The following is a 17,973-nucleotide window of genomic DNA, read 5'->3' as shown; positions in this document are numbered from 1 at the left end:
CTGGGGAGCCCCCTCCCGGAGGGCAGAGGATGGAGGTGTGAGCTGACAGCGTGCGAGGCTCTGGGATGGGCCCTGCCAGGAGTGACCAAGGCGAGGGCACCACCATGGCCCCCTGAACATCCAGGCTGGCACAGCAGCCCAGGGACCTTGGCATTGAGTGGAGGCTTGTCCTGCAGCCTGGACACTGCAGTCACCCCTACCCCAGGCGGGGGCCCTCGCTGCCCCGCCAGCTCCCTCTCAGACCCGTCCAGGTGGCTCCAGGGATCTCGGTGCTGCCAGTGCCCTCCCCACACCTACAGGGACACAAGTCCCATCACACTCATACAGGCAGAGAGAGACACACCTGAGCACTGGCTGTCACACGCCCGAGGTCCCCCTGCTCTCGCGGCCCCAGGCCCAGCGAGGTGGAGTCGCTCCACCACGCACCTCCCTCTCCCGCCCCCACCCCTGGGCCCCGCCCCGCCCCTGGCTGCTGCAGCACCTCCCTCGTGGGCAGAAGCTCCGCCCCCAGCACCTGCCCGACAGCGCCCGGCTAGGAGGAGGGAGCAGGTAGGGGGCCTAAGCTCTGCACTCCTGGAGGACTCAGAGGTGCTCCAGGGGCTCAGAGATGCTTTCCACAGGCTGGCTGCTTTCCTGCAGGAGTTCGTGAATCCCCTGAAAGCTTTTCGGAAAAGATCTGTCTCTAAACACAAAAATAAGCGCTCCTCCTGCCTCCCCCAATAACTTCCCTGTCCTCCGTGTTCATTTGTCTTCTCCATCTTATCCTAGAGGGAAAACCAGAGGAAAGAAGAGGTGGGGGAAGAAAGGAAGGAAAAAGAAAGAGGGAAGCAGGGAGGAAAAAGCAAAAGAAAATAGAAGAGGAAAGGGAAACCAAACCCAGAGCTCAGCCCCTCGCTCAGGCCCGCCCTGCAGAGGAACCCAAGCACTGGGGCGCGGGGGCGGGGGTACTTCCCGAGCCTCCCCTCCCCACCCCAGCCCCACTGCCCGGTCCAGGCCCCGAGTACTGGGCTCTGAGAGGCCTGGGGTGCTGGAGGGAGAGGGATGAGCGCGGCTCCCTGCCCACCAACCCCTCCCCGCAGAAGAAGACCGACCGTCAGGCTGCCCGGCCCTCAGCCCTCCATCCGCTTTCTCTGCCCGGAGGATGGCTCTCCAACGGCCCCTCAGGCGGTAACAGTGGAAACTAAGGCGCCCTCATCTAAACCAGCCAGAGGACCGGCCCTCGCGTGCACCCGGACTCCGGGCCCCTCGCGTCGGCAAGAGTCTGAGCCGCGGGGCGTCCTGAGGTTGGCTGGGACCCGCCGCGTGCTCCCCACCCCCTCGCCACGCTGCAGTCTCCCCAACTGCTCCCCTTAACTCGCTCCCCCACGCCCACACTTCTCCTTCTCTCTGCACCAGCGTTTTTGCCCGCGGAGAGGGCAGCTTGCTCCCCTCCCTGGGGCTTGGAGGACTCAGCCCCTGGGTTTGGGGATTTCGCTCAAACCCTCACGGAGACCCAACCTCTCAGTTCTAAGTTTCATTCTAAGGCAAAGAGGGAGGGGGCAGCCCCCGGCTTTTCTCTGCCTTGCAGACAGAGGCACTAAAACAAACTCAGGCGACATCCTCGCGGGACCTGCAGCTGTCCCGGCCCCGAGGAGGAGCCTTGCTGTCCCCAGACAGAAAAGCGGGGAGCTTGGCAAGTTCCGTGGCAAGCTCTTCTCCAAATGTGCAAACCGCAGACTTCACCGGAGTTCACTCCACCCCCTCCCGTCGTGAACAGAGGTAACAGTCAAGTATCTTACGGCGGCCCCAGGTCTCAGCGTGAAGTTCCCAGAGGTGCCGCCCTCCCTGGTGCCCTTGCAGTCCAGGCCTCGGCCCTTCAGGTGGGAGACCGCAGGCTCAGAAGAGCTGAGGACGGCACTTGCCACCAGGACGCATCGGCGCTGTGTGTGGGGTCACCCCCAAGGACGGCCTCACGCACCGGGCCGCGTCCTGCCTTAGTGGGGCCGGGGCCGCCCTCTGCGGCCCTCCTCCCAGTGGGGCAGCCCAGGGGCGGCAGGGCAGGTGCCTGCGGGTCGGGCCCTGACAGCAGCCTTTTTTAACAACTCTGGTCAGTCTCTCCCTGTCGGCCCAGGCGGGTCACCCAGAGCTAAGGCAGGGCCCAGTTCAGGGACCTCCTTTTCTTTCTATTCAGGAAGAAATATGGCAAAAACGAAAGCCACGTAAAAACCAGCCAGGCTCCAGTGATTTTTGGATCTAAACCGATTTATTTTGTGTGTGTTTTTCTCTTTCTTCAGTTTCGTAGCAAAAGGAAAAAGAACCCAACGAATACAACAACACAACGAAACTTGCAACGAATTGGAGTCTCCTGCGCCCAGCAGAAGCAGGTGCTGGAGGAGTGCAGGATGGGCTGCGGTCCGGGGCCGGGGGCCTGCAGGGGCCGGAGCACCGGCCTCCCCACCCCCTCTTCCGGCTACTCCAAAAAGTGATCAGCTCTTAAAAGAAGAATCCACAAAAAACGAAACACATTTTAAATTAAAATAAAAACACTTTCTCCACCCGCCCCCATGCCAGGAGATTCAGGCGAAACCTCCTCTTTAAAAAAATTGTTTTTCTGCTAGAAATACTGTGCATTACTTTTTTTCTTTCACTTCTCTTGAGGGTTAAAATAAGATATATTTTCGCGGGAGTCATAAATACGATCTGGTGCATAGAGAAATAGCAGCTCGGGAGTCTGGGCCAGCTCCCACCCCCCTCCCCCCGTGGAGTACAGTAGGGCAGCAGGACTGAACACAGCATGGATAATGCTCCTCGGCTTCAATCTCTAGGGGACGCCAGTGGCAGGGTGGGGGGCAGGCAGGCAGGAGGGCAGGCAGGGGCCAGGCCCCTCCGAGCGAGCGACACATGCTGGGACACGCGACGTCCGAGGGCAACCCCGGCCGGGAAGCAGGGAGCTTCCTCTAAGGGTTTCTTTTCTAATCACCGAACAAAACAAATATAAATACTTCGAAAATAAGACCGCTTTAAAAAGGAGTAGAAAAGGGCGGGGTAGGGAGGCCAAAAGGAAGTAAACGAAGGAGCGCGGGGCGGCGGCGGAGGCCCTCGCGGCGGTCCGGGTGAGGTCGGGCGCAGAACCGCATCTCACGTATGTACAAGCGGACGCCAGGAAGGACTTCGACCCGGCCCAACTCTCCCGGGAATCGCCGCGCTCCGAGCAGAGGAGTCGTGGCAGCGTCAGGACGGTCACCCGGTAAGGTGCGCGGGCCGGGAGCGAGGAGGCCGCGCCGCGCGAAGGGGCTTCCAGTCTGGAGCCTGCAGACGTCGCAGCGGGTCTCGCGGGGCCGGCCCGGCCGGAAGGCGGCGGCGTTAACGCGGGCGCGCGCGCGCGCGCGGCGGGCGCCTCGGCCCGGCCATGCGTCCTCGCCCTGGGCCGCGGAGTCCGAGCCGAGGCCCCGGGCCGCCCGCGCGAGCCTCATCTCGGCGGCGGCGCGGGCTCGGGGTCCGGTGCTCACAGGAAGAAGTCGGAAGCGCCCTTGGCCCCGACTCCCGGCGAGGACTCCCGCGGGAAGCCGGCTCCGCCCGCGCCCCCGGGGCCGCCCCGGCCGGCCAGCTTCTCGTATTTCTCCTTGTACAGGTCCCGCTCCTTGGCCAGGCGCCCCACCTCCAGCTTCAGCTGCTCCACCTGGCTCTGGAGCTGGCACTTCTCGCTCTCCAGAATGTGCCGCTGCTGCACCCGCTTGAAGCGGCATGACTGAGCGTAGCCGCGGTTCTTGAGCGTGCGCCGCTTCTGCTTCAGCCGGATGACCTCCTCCTTACTGAAGCCGCGGAGCTGCCTGTTTAGCTCGCGCACGGACATGGACACCAGCTGGTCGTCGGAGAAGCGCTCCTCCAGACGCACGTGGTGGCCCGTGCCGCCGCCGCCATGGCCCGCGCCGCCGTGGTGGTGGTGGTGGTGATGGTGGTGGGCGGCGTGGTGCGTGCCGTGGTGGTGGCCGGCGCCCATGTCGTCCGCGCCGCCGCCGCCCGCATAGCCCTGGCCCCGGAAAGCCTCGTAGGCCGCGGCGGCCTCTGGGTGGTGGTGCGCACCGTGGTGCCCGGTGTGGTGGCCGCTGCCGATGAGCGCCTCCACCGCGTCCTCAGGCGTCAAGTTGAGCGCCTCGGGGTTCAGGTGGTGCTGGTAGCCGCTCATCCAGTACAGATCCTCCAGCGCCGGCTTCCCCGAGGCGCCCCCGACGGCGCCGGGGCCCCCGCTCGCCGGCCCCGGGGCAGCCCCGGCCTGCGCCGCGCCGCCGCCGCCCCCCGCGCCGCCGCCGGTGCCCGGGCTGGGCGCGCAGAAGCTGGGCGAGGAGGGCACGGAGGAGCAGGGCGTGCTGAGCGGCGTCGAGGATAGCGAGCCGGGCGGCAGACGGTGGCAGAAGCGCTCGGCCTCGGGCGGCTCCTTCTTCACCTCGAACTTCATCAGGTCGAAGTCATTGACGTACTCGATGGCCAGCGGGCTGCTGGGCAGCTCAGCGCCCATCGCCAGCTCCGCGGCCATCGCCCGGGGGGGCCCGCCGCCTCGCCCGGCTGAGCCCCAACAGGAGGCCGGGGGGGGAGCCACGGGCCTCTCCCCCCCCTTCGCTCCCCACTGGCGGCGGGTCCCTGCGGGGGCGGCGGCGAGGGCGCGGGCTCCTAGCTGAAGCTCGCGGCGAAAAGTTTCACGCAGCCAACTCAGGGGTGGCCACCGGGGACGCCGCCGGGCAGCCCTGGGTCGCTCCCCGGCGGATGCAGGCCGGCCGCGGTCCCCTGTTCCCGAGCCGGCGGCCGGGCGCTGGCCCGGCGGGTGGCGGTGCGGCCACCGCCTCCGGCTGCTCGGGTTCCCCTCGCTCCGCCCGCGTACAGCCCGGCCCCGCCTCCACCGCCGAGCGCCGAGCTGTGCGCTTCCCCCTTATAGTGCCGGGCGCCTGGGCCCGCCTTTATGGGAGGGGTACGCGCCTCCGGGCCAATCGGAGCCCCAGACCCGTCGCTCTCATTTGCCTATCCCCATGGCAACCCGGAGCCCAGCTGTCAATCTCCTGCGGGGAACAGCTGTGGGAAGGGGTGGTGACCCGCCGCCAGGGAGAGGAGGGGCAGGGCCCTCTGGTGGCCGCCTCGGGGGACTGCACGGGCAGAGGGCGCGGGGCGCGCGGGGGGCGCGGGACCGGGCCCGAGGCCTCCGAGGCCTCGCGTCCGCGACGGGGCGGCCACAGAGGCTCGGGGAGCAGGGGGTGCTCCTCGGTGCCTCCTTCCCCTGCAGTCCAGCTGGCCGTGACCCAGCAGCCTCTTCCCAGGTTTCTTTCCGGCCGGCCGGGAGCCCGCGTCCAGCCCCGCTAGCGTGGTGGCGCCGGGACATTCCGGTCTCCCGACACAGGTGACACTGCGCGGCCTGGCCGGGCGCTGCGCGGGAGCGCCGGTTATTTTTAGCTCCGCGGTTCAGGCGGGTTCAGGAATTTAGTCAACAAAGTTGCTGGCACCTTCGTGCGGCGGGATCCACCGCGGGACGCCCGACTCCAAGGGTGTGCGGCGCAGATGGGGAGGGAGTCGCGCGCAGGCCGGCGAAGTGGGGGCGCCAGGGACCCTAATACCGGGGCCTGAGCCGCGGGACGGGTGAGGCCTGGGGCTCAGAGGGCCGCTAGGCTCGCACCGCATTAGGCGTCCGGGCTCCAGCTGCCCACCTGCGCGGGTCTGGCCTCTTGGCAGGGTTGTGGCGCAGAGCTGGGCGGGGGCGGGGATTGGGGCGGCGGAGGTGGGGAGCCTCCAGTGCTAGGAGAAACCGGGAGGGCTGGGCTCAGGGAGCGGAGGTGCGCCTATTGCCCAGGGCGTGGTGACTAGGTAAAGAACTGTGGAGCAGTGGGTGCGCCCAGAGCAAGGAGCGGTCCCTGCCACGGCCCTCCAGGGTCAGCTGAGATGGGAGGGCGTGACCCAGAGAGGCCCCCAATCCTCTATACTATTATGTGACTTTTATAATTTAAAAACTCAGTCTTAAATGCAACCATGTATGCGCATAGAAGCAAAGGTCTGGAGGGACTGTGGGCAAGACGTCACCAGGGACAGCCTAGCCACGTGCTGGGCGCGTTTATCCCCCAGGGTTTTTACCTTGTTCCTGGCATGAGTATCTAATATTTTATAATAAGGAAAGTGTCATACAATGGGGAGTGAAACCGCACCTCTTAAGATGTCATGGGGGTGACCCGGCCCCATCTGCACAGTGGGCACCTCTTGCCCCTTCCTCCTTTCCCCCACGTCCCTCTGGGTGGGGCTGGGCTGTGAGGCAGGGCCATGCGGAGAACAAGGACCCGTCCCACAGGGATGGCCCAGCAAGTGGCAGAACACAGGCCCCAGGCGGGGGGTCTGGGCTCTAGGCCAGATGCGTTGCCAGGTTTGGGGCTCCCTTTTAAGCCCTCGGCGTTCAGAGGGAGGCCACAGCGCAGAGGGGTGATGGCGAGCTGGCGGTACGTCTGCCTGTCCCAGGGGGAGAGCGCGTCTGCATTGGGCTGCTGTGTCTGGACACCTGGCCTCTGCCCCTCACACTGTGGCTCCAGCCAGGCCGCTGGACCAGCCACGGGTTTGGTCCCAAGCTCAGAAGGGTGCTGGGGTGGAGCCAGGCTTGTGCACGTGGGGGCCCTCCTCACAGCTCCTGGCCTCAGGCCGAGGGGCACTGACCTACAGCCGTGCCTGGGCTCTGTGGCACCCCCAGTCCCGCCCAGTCGTCTTGTCTTGTCCTGAGACATGCAGTAAGGCCCATCCCAAGCCCACCCTGAACCCCCTCGAGTCCTCTGCTCAGCCACACCAAGTCAGGGACAGTTCCCGCCACATCCAGCCCCAAAACGTGATGCTCGAGGATGCTGGGCCCCGCCCCAGCCCAGAGGCAGCCAGCCCCTCACTCAGTCACACACACAGGTCGTTCATTCACTTCCTCCACTGGGGGAGGGGACCCAGTGCAAGGCCTGCTGCAGAGACGGCATTCAGAACTGGGGAGAGGCACGGGGGCCTTCGGGGCAGCCTGGGACCAAGTAGGGTACCCATGTCCCTGACGGGCTTAAGCACCCGGTAAGCTCCCTGGTCCTGGACTTTGCCTCGGGGTCGGACTGGCTTCCTAGAAGGTCTGGGCCAGCAGGCCTGGCCTCAGCTCCTGGCGGTCCCCAGGCCTGGGGAGCCCTCAGTCTGCTCCCTGACTCTGCACGGTCTCAGCTGAGCTTTCGTCTCTCGTTAGTCACAGCCAGGCAGGTGGGAAAGGGGCCGAGAGTCCCCGTATGCAGGCCTTGGAGGGCTCGCCGACCACCCAGCGCCCTGCACGGTGGGCAAGACAGGCTCTCCCAGCCCAGGGAAGGGGCCGCCCCTTCCTGACTCAGGTGGTGGGCTCCAGGCTGGCTCCTTTCTCTTCAAACTCCTCTTTGCCACTTGCTGGCCTGGGGTGGGGCAAGTTCAAGGAGGCGCTCACAGCAGAGTCTGGGGAGCAGAGGCTGCGAGGGACCAGGGTCCATCCTGTCTGCCAGGAATGGCTGGTAGAAGGCCACAGAAACAGCATACAGGTGTGCTGTGTGCCCTGGCCGTGGCTGTCTTCTCAGCTCCCTGGACGGTGGAGGCTGGGAGAGATCACGCCAATGCCATGTTGCCCAGAAAAGGATCACTTTCTTCCCATCCACCACCACCACGTCTTCTGGGGGCCTTTCACACCCACCAAACAATCAGCACCTGAACCCATGGAACTCCACAGGGAGCCCCGTGGGGCTCGTCATTAAATGTGCCCCACGAGCCTTTACTGAGCACATTCTGTGCGCCAGGCTGCCTGCCCGCGGGCAGTGTCCACTGCCTTTCACCAGGGAGGTGGCCCTGGTGTGTGGGAAGCGTGATGCAGCCAATACTGTGCTCATGGGCTCTGCAGTGGACGTTTCTCTCTGACCCCGACAGCTGGGAGGACTTGAAGGCTAGAGCGACTGGACAGCTGACAGCTGGCAGATGACGGGGGCTGTAGCTGGACTGGCGCCTCCACACGGCAGCTGGCTGGTTGGGCTTCCTCGCAGCATGGTGGCTGGTTCCCAGCGGGAGTGTCCGAGAGCCTGGCGGACATGCCTGGCATTTTTGTGAGGTGCGGCAGTGCTCAGCCCACATCCCATGGGGGCACAGACACAGTCTCCTACAGGTCACGTAGAGGAAAAACACTACACTGGTACAGCATCTCTGGCAAATACAGTCTACCAGCGTGGGGATGAGAGCAGGGAGTAAACCATAAAATAATAAGCAAATTATCTGTTTCCCACTGCCGTGCAGGAAATCACCACAAGTCCAGCATCAAACGGCATCTTTATTGTCTCAGCGCCGTCGTCAGGAAGCCCGCGGGCCAGGGTCTCAAGGTCGGGGGTGCGTGCGTGCGTGTGTGCGTGCGTGCGTGTGTGTGCGTGTGTGTGTGTCTCTCTCTCTGTCTAGTCTGGAGGTTCCTCTGGGGAAAGAGACCCCCAAGTTCCCTCAGGTTGTCAGGACCATTTCTCGGAGTCTGAGGGACCAAGGCCCCGGGCTCAGGGGGCTGGAGGCCGCCCTGGCTCCCTGCACCCCATGACTGCCCCAAGGTGGCCAGGCCAGCGACAAGAGCCTCTGGAGGAGCCCCGCCCACCCGATGCGGAGGGGCCACCACAGCAGGTGAGAAAGGGGAGGGTCCAGGGGGCTTGGCCTGATGCTGGGGGTGGTCAGGCGCCTGTGGGCCACCTCTGGGGACCACAGGGCCGCCCATGGGCAGTGCTGCGTCAAAGTCCCAGCTCAGCACCCTGGGCTCTGGGCAAGCCCTGTTGCAAGGGTTAAACGCTCCATCACAAAGTGCGGTGCTGCAGGGTCCGCACGGCCTGCTACGGAGCTGCCTCACGGAATTCACAAGGTGAAGCCCCAGGACTCCCGTCCCCGAACAGCTGGCCCAGGCTCTCCAGGCTGGGGCCAGAGGTGCCGCTCGGCCTGGGGCAGGGCGCAGCTGAAGGCCTCTGCTCAGCCCCACTCCCTCCCTCCAGGGATTTCTTCCTGAGCTCAGAGCGCTGCGGGTGCTCTCCCCACCCAGGGCCTCACCAGTGCTCAGTGAGGAACAGGGTCGCACACTCTGCGGGGTGGGCGGTGCCTCCCTGGGGAAGGGCTCAGGCCGCCGGAGCGCCACACACGCCCCCTTCCAACTCCTCCCAGCCCCCAGGAGAGGCCGGCCGTGCCCAGGCAGCACCTCCTCCGGACTCCACGTGGGAGCCACGTTCGCGGCCCCCAGGCCTCCCCAGTGCACCCCCCACCTCGGATGCCTCGCCTCCCCTGGGGCTAGGGGCCCAGATTCTGAGGACCCTCGTGTGGTGGCCCAGGCCCATGCCACCTGCGGGTCACCTGACCTCAGGCCTCACCTAGAGGGTCTGCCCGCCACGGCTCCCTGTCCTTGGGGCCATCATCTGAGAGGCTGCACGACCTGCCTCACTAGAGCAAAGGGCAGTTCACAGGGTAGCGGGCGGGGGGTGCACAGGCCTGAAGAGGGCAGTGGGCTCCTGACAAGGCAAGAAAGGCTCCAGGAGGCCCTGCCTGGGCTCCACAGCCCTCACGCAGGCGGGGCTGCTGCACGGCAGTGGGGCGGCAACCCACGCCTTCAACCTCGGGGCGCCCAGTGGCCTGCCCCTTAGCACGAGGAGCCCAGAGTGACCACTGCCCCCTCCTCCTGCCTGGGAACAGAGACCGACCAGGCTGAGCCTGAGGCTGACAAGGTCCTCAGGGGGTCACAGGGGCTGGAGGGTCCCCAGGACACGGGCCCAGAGCAGCCGCTGGTGGGGCAACTCCTCTTCCCGGGGTGCCCAGCCCTTCCTGAGCCTTCCACGGTGGCCTGCAGCTGTCAGAGCGGCTGCTTCCGGGCGGTGGGCTGTACCGTGGGCAGTGGGGCCAGGGCACAGGTATGCACGTGGAGGAGAGAGCGGCTGGGGAGAGTAGCCTCCGGAGAGCAGTGGCAGTCCCAGGCAGGCGGTGGGCATCCAGCTGCCCACGGGTCTGTCGGGAGCCCCCGCCATGGACACACCTGCTCACCTCCTGTCCAGCTGGTGCCCACCTTGCAGTCTCAGGGGCGTGTACCCTCTTTTACCGTGGAGGGAAGTACAGGGAGGTAGTGAGCAGGTGAGGGTCTGAGCCGGCCTCTCAGATCAGGAGGGACCAACAGCTGTGTCCCCGGTGGTCTCCTATCTGCCCAGGCGGAGGAGGGAGGATTTATCCCCCGCCCTCCCATCATCGAAAGTTTGCCCGCTGTGGTGGCGCTGACTGTGGGCTTCAAGAGGGAGCCTGGGGAGGATCGCCCGTCCTAGCCGGGAGGAGGAGCCGGGCAGCGGGGCAGGTTGCATCTCCGGCTCTTGCAGTCTCCCCTTTGTCATCACTTAACCCAGGATCCTTGGCCCCCGCCGCACCAATCCACGTCTCCTCCAAGGCCCTGGGCCGAGGCCACCACCGAGAGACCCGAGGGGTGGCTGGATGAGGATACGGGCTCTGCCAATATCTGCCCGCAGGGCCAGGCTGGGGAAGCTAGCTGGCCCACAGCTGGTCCACTCAGTTCCCTGACGGGCTGGGGGCCCTTTTGTATAATTAATTAATTAATTAGTTAATTAATTATTTTTCTTGGCCGCATTGGGTCTTCGTTGCCGTGCGCGGGCTTTCTCTAGTTGCGGCGAGCAGGGGCTACTCTTCATTGCGGTTTGCAGGCTTCTCATCGCGGTGGCTTCTCTCGTTGCGGAGCACAGGCTCTAGGCGTGCAGGCTTCAGGAGTTGTGGCACGCGGGCTTCAGTAGTTGTGGCACACAGGCTTAGTTGCTCCGCGGCATGTGGGATCTTCCTGGACCAGGGCTCGAGCCCGTGTGCCCTGCACGGGCAGGCGGATTCTCAACCGCTGCGCCACCACGGAAACCCCTGGGGGCCCTTTCTTCACAGCTGGGTCTGACTCCAGAATCCACCATCCTGCCGAACTGGCAAACGTCAGGCCCCAGCGATCAGCACGAGACGACAGGACCCCTGCTCTGCTAGACTGAACAGCGCCACCGCACGCTGACGCTGGGCAGGACCCTTGCCACGAACTGGCCTTGGTTCTTGTCACCTCTGAGCTGCTGCAGGGGCGCGCCATCACACAGACGAGGGCTGGTGGAGAGCAGGACCCCCGGGTGCTCACCCTGGCCTCCCGGGGCGGAGTGTCCGTCCCTCCCGTGCCGGGGCTGGGCCGAGGGGCCTTCGTTGGCCAATGCGAGGCACTGGCCATCGAGGATGGAGTGTGGGCGGAGGCCCGAGCTGCACCCACACGGGTGGCCCTCTTACCCTTCAGCCAGCGCGGCCCTTTCAACCTGGGCCCAGAAGGAGCAGGTGGAGGACAAGTGGCCGTGCAGCTGACCCGACTCCTGGCAGAAGCGTGAGGCTGCAGGCTGGGGAGCAAGGGGCCCCCAGCACACGGGGTGGTTTGTGATGTGGATCCCGGGGCGGCCGCCCCAGAAGGGGGCTGCTGGCACACGCTCGCCAGCGGAGCACAGCTCACTTCCCTGGGGGTGAGGGGTGAATACCCTGAGTGGCCATGCACCCCTCCAAGCCTGGGCAGTGGCATCCAGCAGGGGGCCAGGCCCTGTCCGAGGCCCCCGTGCTCTCCGCCAGGGCTCCCCAAGCCCAGGGGCCAGAGACGCTGCCTCCTCCCTCGGGCCGCCCTGTCCCAGGCCAGGTGCCAGCTTGGGGCAGGTCCTCTGGCCCCAGGCGGTGGCATCCAACATGCAGGCAGGCCCCTCCTGGGTCTCTCCCAGCCACAAATCACACTGGCCTAGCCGTGGGGGACAGGCTGCCCCAACCCTCTGAGCCATCTAGGGGCGGCAGGGAAGTGGCCCATGTTCCTGCCCGAAGGCACGGAGGGGCTGTGCCTCCGCCTCACCAGGGCCAGGCGGGCAGGTGGAGAATGAGTGGGGGGCCACTGGAGGGGGGTCTGTGGCCTGCCCCTCACCTTCCCCTCAATCTCAGGCCTCCAGGCCACCCTGGGGTGGCACCCCTGGGGACGCTCTGGGGCCTCTGGGCAGGCCGGGCAGCGGTGGGGTGGCAGTCAGGACAGCCACGAGGACACAGGACAGAACCTTTATTGCTGAACACAAAACACCCGCCAGGGAGGCCTGCCCGGCAGTCCCTCCCTGGGCAGGAGGTCTGCGGGAGGACCGGCGTGGGGGTGGGGGGGCGCGCATTGCATGGCCGCTGCCGCACCCACAGTGGGGACGGGCCTGGGGGTGAGCCCTGCCGGGCACCCCTCGGGGCAAGGCTGAAGAACCCGGGGTGGGTGGGTGGGTGGAGCCCAGCCCGAGGGAGGTGAGGCCTGGGCACTGATCACGCAGGGCTGAGAGCCAGGCGGGCAGAGCGACGGCCCTGCAGCCCCTGGGGGGGCGCTCTGTGGCAAGCGGTCCCTCCTCTGGGGCGGTGGCGGGCAGTCTCCTTCCTCTCCAGGGATGAAGGGCTGAGGTAGGCGTGGGCCGGCTCCCTGGGCCTCACAGACGGGGTTTGATGTGCAGCGATTTCCCTGTTCCGAGAGGGGCAAAGGTCAGGCACCAGGAGTCCCCCAGCCAGGAGGAATGCCCCCCCCCCCAAAGCTTCTGGGTCAGGGACCGCTAGCAATGGGGAGAGGGGCTTTGACACCATCGTCCTCTCGTCCACCACCCACTGCCCTCCCTGGGGTCCGGCGTCTAGCAGGGTGCAGGCCTGGCCTGTGGGGCTGAGAGCTCCCCTGGGTGGGGGAGCAGAGGCCTGCCAGGTGGGATAGCCCCTGGGGAGTGGGTGGGTCACGGCGGGAGCCACAGCAGTGTCCAGGCTGAGCTATAAACACCAGATGCAGGCCGCCTGCACGCACACACAGCACAGGCTCGCACCTGGACAAGTCTGAGGCTGCCAGACGGAGCCCCTGGCGTGAAAAGCCAGGGTGGGTGTGAGCAGTTGCTGGGTGAGGGGCGGGGCTGAGGCCCCTGTGCAGGGTGACATGCCGGGGCGGGAGGGGCGCGGTGGTAGAGGCTTCCCACAGCAGAGCAGGCTCCTGCCCTGTGTGGCCCACGCTCACTGGGTGCCAATGCCCCTCCCCTCCTGTGAACACTCCAGGCCAGCAGCCCCGCTGACCACAGATGCCTCTGTGTGGCTGCCCATCGGCACGGCACTGTCCACGTGCCCCCTGCCAGCCCGCCTCTCCTCCTGGGACCCCACTTCAGGGCCGAGGACCCCAGTCACTGGCTCAGCTAAGCCAGTGCCTAGAGGTCAGCCCAGCCAGCCAGGGCCCCCGGCCTGCAGACTCCACCGGCCTCTGCTCGAGGGCCTCGGCCCCCCTCTGCCTGTTCTTCCAGCTCCTGGGAGGTCAGCAAGGCCTGAGCAGGGAAGGAGGCTGATGGGGGCCCCCAGGACAGTGGGGGTCTGCAGCCTCTCACCCACCCTGCCTGCTTCCTCTGATTCTGGGGCTGGTTGCAGGGCTCCTTATCTTACTTTAAAAAAAAAAAAAAAAGAATTTTCAAAGGTGGCTGCCTCGGGCTGTCTGCTCCCTCCCCCCGTGCCCCAGTGTGTCCTCCCGATGGAAGGAGCTGGTGACCAGCCAGGCAGGGTGGGCGGGTGGGGGGCCCGGCCGCAGCCTGGCGTCTGGGACGCGGTGGCTTGAGCAGGCGTGAGCGAGCTCAGCAGAGCTGTTAGCAAAGGCTGCAGCAAGCGTCTTCCATTAACGCTACGACCGTGAAATATGACAATAAAATGACGGCCGTATGGTCGCAAATTTGCAGCCCGCCGAGCTGCGTGGGGTTTATCGTCACTCAAACGCGCAGAGAGCTGTAAAATGTTTACAGAAAGGGTCGTTTGCAGCCATAAAATCCTCTTTTCTCTCCTAAACAAGGCTGAGTGGAGCCATTTACCAAGCCCCAAATGTTCATCGGGGGAGAGGGAACATCTGTTCTCTCCAGGAGCCCGCAGTGATCTTCCAGAACAAACGAACAGAAATGGGTGCTTTCTAATTAAATCAGCCCTCGGCTGGCGCGGTCTGTGCAGGCGGCGCTGCTGTGCTCGCACCTCGCCGGCCCTGGCCCTGTGGGCCCCCGCAGGTGCACACCTGCCAAGCCAGGGACAGGGCACGGCAGCGCCCAGCCCACGCCAGCTCTCCGGAACCATCCAGGCCCCGCCTAGAGATTCTGACCCAGTGGGTCTGAGGCGGGCACTGCAAGAGTGCAGCTGCGCTCCGGCGGGCGGGTTGCCTACCTGAGTCCTTGGTGGGGCTGCTCCTGGGGGTCGGGGTCCTGGGCTGGCCTCCTGGGCTTGGCGAGGACTGCAGGGAGATGAAGGAGGGCAGCCTGCAGAGGCTGCCGGAGCCCGTCCCCGCCGAGGCAGCCTCCTCCGGCACAGACAGCTCCTCCAGGTCCAGGGGCAGGGAGGCGGAGGGGGAGGAGGGGGAGAGGCGGGAGGGGGAGGACGGGGGGGAGGAGGGGGAGGGGGGCGAGGAGGAGGAGTGGGAGGAGGAGACGGAGGAAGAGGAGGCTGAGGCTGCAGCTAAGAGCCGTGGGGAAGGCGGGGTGGAGGCCGAGCCGGCTGCCGCGGAGGTGGGGCAGCTGGACATCTGCCTGGTGGGGCGATGGGCGGCCAAGGACTTCCTGCGGGAAATGAAGGGGAGCAGAGGCGTGAGGGTGGGCGGCCGGCCGGCCACCTGTATACTGCCTGTCCCGGCGGCAAGGCTCCCGGCGCCGCCCCGCCCCGGCAGCCATCAGGCATCACCGTGCGGGTTCAAGGCTGGCCCTCGGCCCAAGGACAGGCTGGCGGCGCTACAGGACCTGCAGCAACGCCACGCTGACCCTGTCCTCACTTTCTGCAGCCTTCCTCATGCACACGGGCTCCCACATTCACAGGGGGGTGAGCACAACAGGGGCCCCAGCCGTGAGCATCACCTGGGACCCTCCCCTCTCCTGGGGACTTGGAGGGGGCAGCTGAGAAGCCCCCACCTTCCTCCCCAGGGCGGGGGCTGGGCAGCCCTGCATGGCTTGGTCTGGGCCAGGGATGCCCTTGGCTCCGCCCAGCCTGGGGACCAGTGGGTGGGACACCTCGAGGTCACTTGATCGACTCTGGACTGAGGTTTCTTTTAGGGTCTGAAGCCCACAGAGCTGGGTGGCGGCGGGGTGGGGGGCTCCTTCCTGCCCACCCCCCACCCTGCGCTTACACATGCAGCGCCCACTGTCCCCGTCACCTGGGCCCGTGGCTGGTGGAAGCCCTGCTCCTGGGGGGCGTGATGTTGGGCTCCGGGGCCGGGGCTGTGGCTGCCCGCCGGCCGAGGTGCCTCTGGTTGCGGTGGGGCAGCTGGCACTGGGCGCCCCGGGGGCAGACGCCCCTGCGGGAGAAGTCGGGACACAGCAGCGTGTGCTTCCTCTTGCACTGCGGGGAGAAGGGGTGCGGCTGGGCAAGCCAGTGGAGGCCTCCGCGCCACTGGGGTGGCCCTGCCTGCTCCGCCCGCTGAGGCCTGGGCCAGAGTGGCCCCGCAGCCCACGCCCCACCCATCAAGAAGGGCCCCTGAGCAGCCCAAGGGTCGAGGGCGCCGCCCAGTCCAGCCCTGCGCCTGGGCTGAGGGTCCTGTCAGGCTGAGGTGGCGATTCCCAGGGCGCTAACTCCTCCTCCTGACCACAGCCCACCCATCCTGGCAGAGGACCAGGGTGGGGGCGCTAGGCCTGGGGGCCCAGGGTGGAGGCCGGCTGCACACCTGGTCCACCACACCTGTCGCGGTGCTCATCACACCCCGTGGGGGCGGCCTGCAAGCAGCTCGGGCAACAGGCAGCCCCAGCTCTGCCCGCCAAGCCCAAGGCCTGCCTGTCCTCGGCCCTCCTGCCCCCAGGACTGGGGCTGCAGGGCCCAACTCCGCAGCCGGGCTGTGTCCCACTTCTTGCCTGGCTCTTCTAGGGGAGGGGGTCCTGTTCTTCCCCACACCCAACAGCTGGCTTAGGGGGCCCGACCCAGCAGGAGAGAGCCAGGTACAGCAAGCCTCATGGGCCAGGTGACAGGCGATATGCTGGAGACAGGCCCGGATGGGAACCACTGCAAGCAGAGTCCCTGTGAAACCCACCCAGGGGGGAGTTTAAAACCAGCCCCGGTGCCTGAGCAGCTCGAGGGTGCCCACCGGCACAGCCACTGAAAATACATGGCAACAGCCTCGAGAGCGTCTTCCTCCCGGGCCCCATCACCTCTCCCCGGGCACGTGCCCCGAGAGTCCCTGATCTTAGCTCTGCTCCCAGCACCCAGGACAGAGCCGGCCGAGGACCCCACGGGGCGTGTACCCATTCTGTGAGCAGGATCTGGGCATTGACCCCATTCTTGGCCCCACACCTGGCTCCCCGCTGCCCCCAAGGGACCAGAAGCCCCTCACACTGGAGCCTGGGGGCTGGCATGAAGACAGGCAGGCAACAGCCCGAGCACCCCTGCACCACATCCCTGTGCTGGGCAGACTCAGCCCTGCCCCCGAGCAGAAGGCAGGCTCAGGCCAATGCCTGCTCTCCCTCCCTCCCTCCCTCCCTCCCTTCCACAGGGCCCTCTGCCCTGGGCCTGGCCAGTGACACGATCCCGAACCCAGTGGCCCCGCCCTCGCTGTTGCACACATGAAAGAGACACATGGAGACGCTGGGGCCATGCAGGGCTGCCCCTCGGGGTCTCCTGGGGAAGAAGGGGGTCGGGGCAGGTAGAGGGGACAGGAAGGACCTTTGGGTGGAGAGGGCCCAGCACCGGGCTGCACACAGAGAGATGGCTAGAGGGCGCTGGACCTGCACTGTCCCGCGGTGACCACGAGCCCCGCGGCTGCTCTGAGCCTGGACGGTGTGACAGGTGCAACGCACAGGGGGCCCCAGGTGAAAGGCGGCACAGAGCTTTCTTCCCTGGTCGCACGCTGACATTTGTGATCTGCTGGGTCAAATAAACTCATCTCACCTGTTTCTGTTTCACTTTCTTAAGGTGGCTACTAGGAAATGTGAAATCCTGCGTGGGGTTCACATCTGGCTGACCTTCCTACTAGAGATGGCTGGTCTGAACTAGCTGAACTAGCTCCCAAGAACTAGTCTGAACTAGCTCCCAAGAACAACCGAATCCTAGGCTAGAGTGTAAAGAACTTTCTCAAATCGTCCGAGAGCTATCAAGAAAGTGAAATGATGGAGGAAAATCTATGCAGAGATGTGGTGGACACAGGGCTAGTCTCAGGTCTCAAAGGCCCGACGTCCCCCTCAGACCAAGGTCACTGAGGAAGGGGCAAAACCAACCAACCACACAAAACTCCCTGCAGAGCTGGAAATTAAGAAAGTCACCGCTAAATAATTCATTGGTCAAACAAGAAACAATGGAAATCAGGTCATATTTAGAACCAAATGATAACACCAAAACAACCCATCAAAATTCGTGAAATGCAGCTGAAGCAGCACTTGGAGAGAAGTCCTCAGCCTTACAGGCTCATGTTATTAGTAAAGAGGATATACCTCAAAAGTTAGAAGTCTGGTCCACAGAAAAGGAAAGCAGAGAATACTTCTCAACGTAGTTTATTGGGCCAGAATAATCTTAGAACCAAACCCTGACCAGAACTAGATGATAAGAGAACATTTAGGGACTTCCCTGGTGGTGCAGTGGTTAGGAATCTGCCTGCCAATGCAGAGGACATGGGTTCGAGCCCTGGTCCTGGAAGATCCCACATGCTGTGGAGCAACTAAGCCCGAGCACCACAACTACTGAGCCTGCGCCCTAGAGCCCGTGAGCCACAACTACTGAGCCCACGTGCCACAACTACTGAAGCCCGTGTGCTTTGAGCCCGTGCTCCGCAACAAGAGAAGCCACCGCAATGAGAAGCCCACGCACCGCAACAAAGAGTAGCCCCCACTTGCCGCCAACTAGAGAAAGCCCGCGTGCAGCAATGAAGACTCAACGCAGCCAAAAATAAATTTAAAAAAAATGAAATTCAGCATCAATTCAAAGTTTAGCAAATTTGTGATAGAAGGGAACTTCCTT

General features: G+C 65.1%; 2 protein-coding genes across 3 annotated transcripts in view; both read right to left on the bottom strand.

Annotated features, from left to right (window-relative positions):
- Window positions 1-2,157: 2,157 nt before the first annotated feature.
- MAFA (MAF bZIP transcription factor A) lies at window positions 2,158-4,960 on the bottom strand. The gene has a single exon (XM_079902078.1). The coding sequence runs from the start codon at window positions 4,511-4,513 to the stop codon at window positions 3,485-3,487; it is 1,029 nt and encodes a 342-aa protein (XP_079758204.1). The 5' UTR covers window positions 4,514-4,960; the 3' UTR covers window positions 2,158-3,484.
- A 7,017-nt stretch (window positions 4,961-11,977) lies between these two features.
- The window catches only part of ZC3H3 (zinc finger CCCH-type containing 3), an 80,566-nt gene continuing 74,570 nt past the window's right edge, over window positions 11,978-17,973 (bottom strand). The window contains exons 9-11 of one of the 2 annotated variants that reach the window (XM_079902091.1): window positions 15,191-15,375; window positions 14,215-14,603; window positions 11,978-12,514 (exon numbers count right to left, since the gene is read on the bottom strand). In XM_079902091.1, the coding sequence (XP_079758217.1) occupies window positions 12,325-12,514; window positions 14,215-14,603; window positions 15,191-15,375 (764 nt within the window). In that variant the 3' untranslated portion in view covers window positions 11,978-12,324. The remainder of the gene's footprint in view (window positions 12,515-14,214; window positions 14,604-15,190; window positions 15,376-17,973) is intronic. The other variant, XM_079902090.1, reaches the window with a different exon arrangement.

Source organism: Stenella coeruleoalba, assembly GCF_951394435.1.
Source record: "Stenella coeruleoalba genome assembly, chromosome: 17".
NCBI classification, from domain to species: Eukaryota; Metazoa; Chordata; class Mammalia; order Artiodactyla; family Delphinidae; genus Stenella; species Stenella coeruleoalba.
Note: the sequence above shows the minus strand (reverse complement) of the source record. Positions and strands in the feature narration are given on the sequence as shown.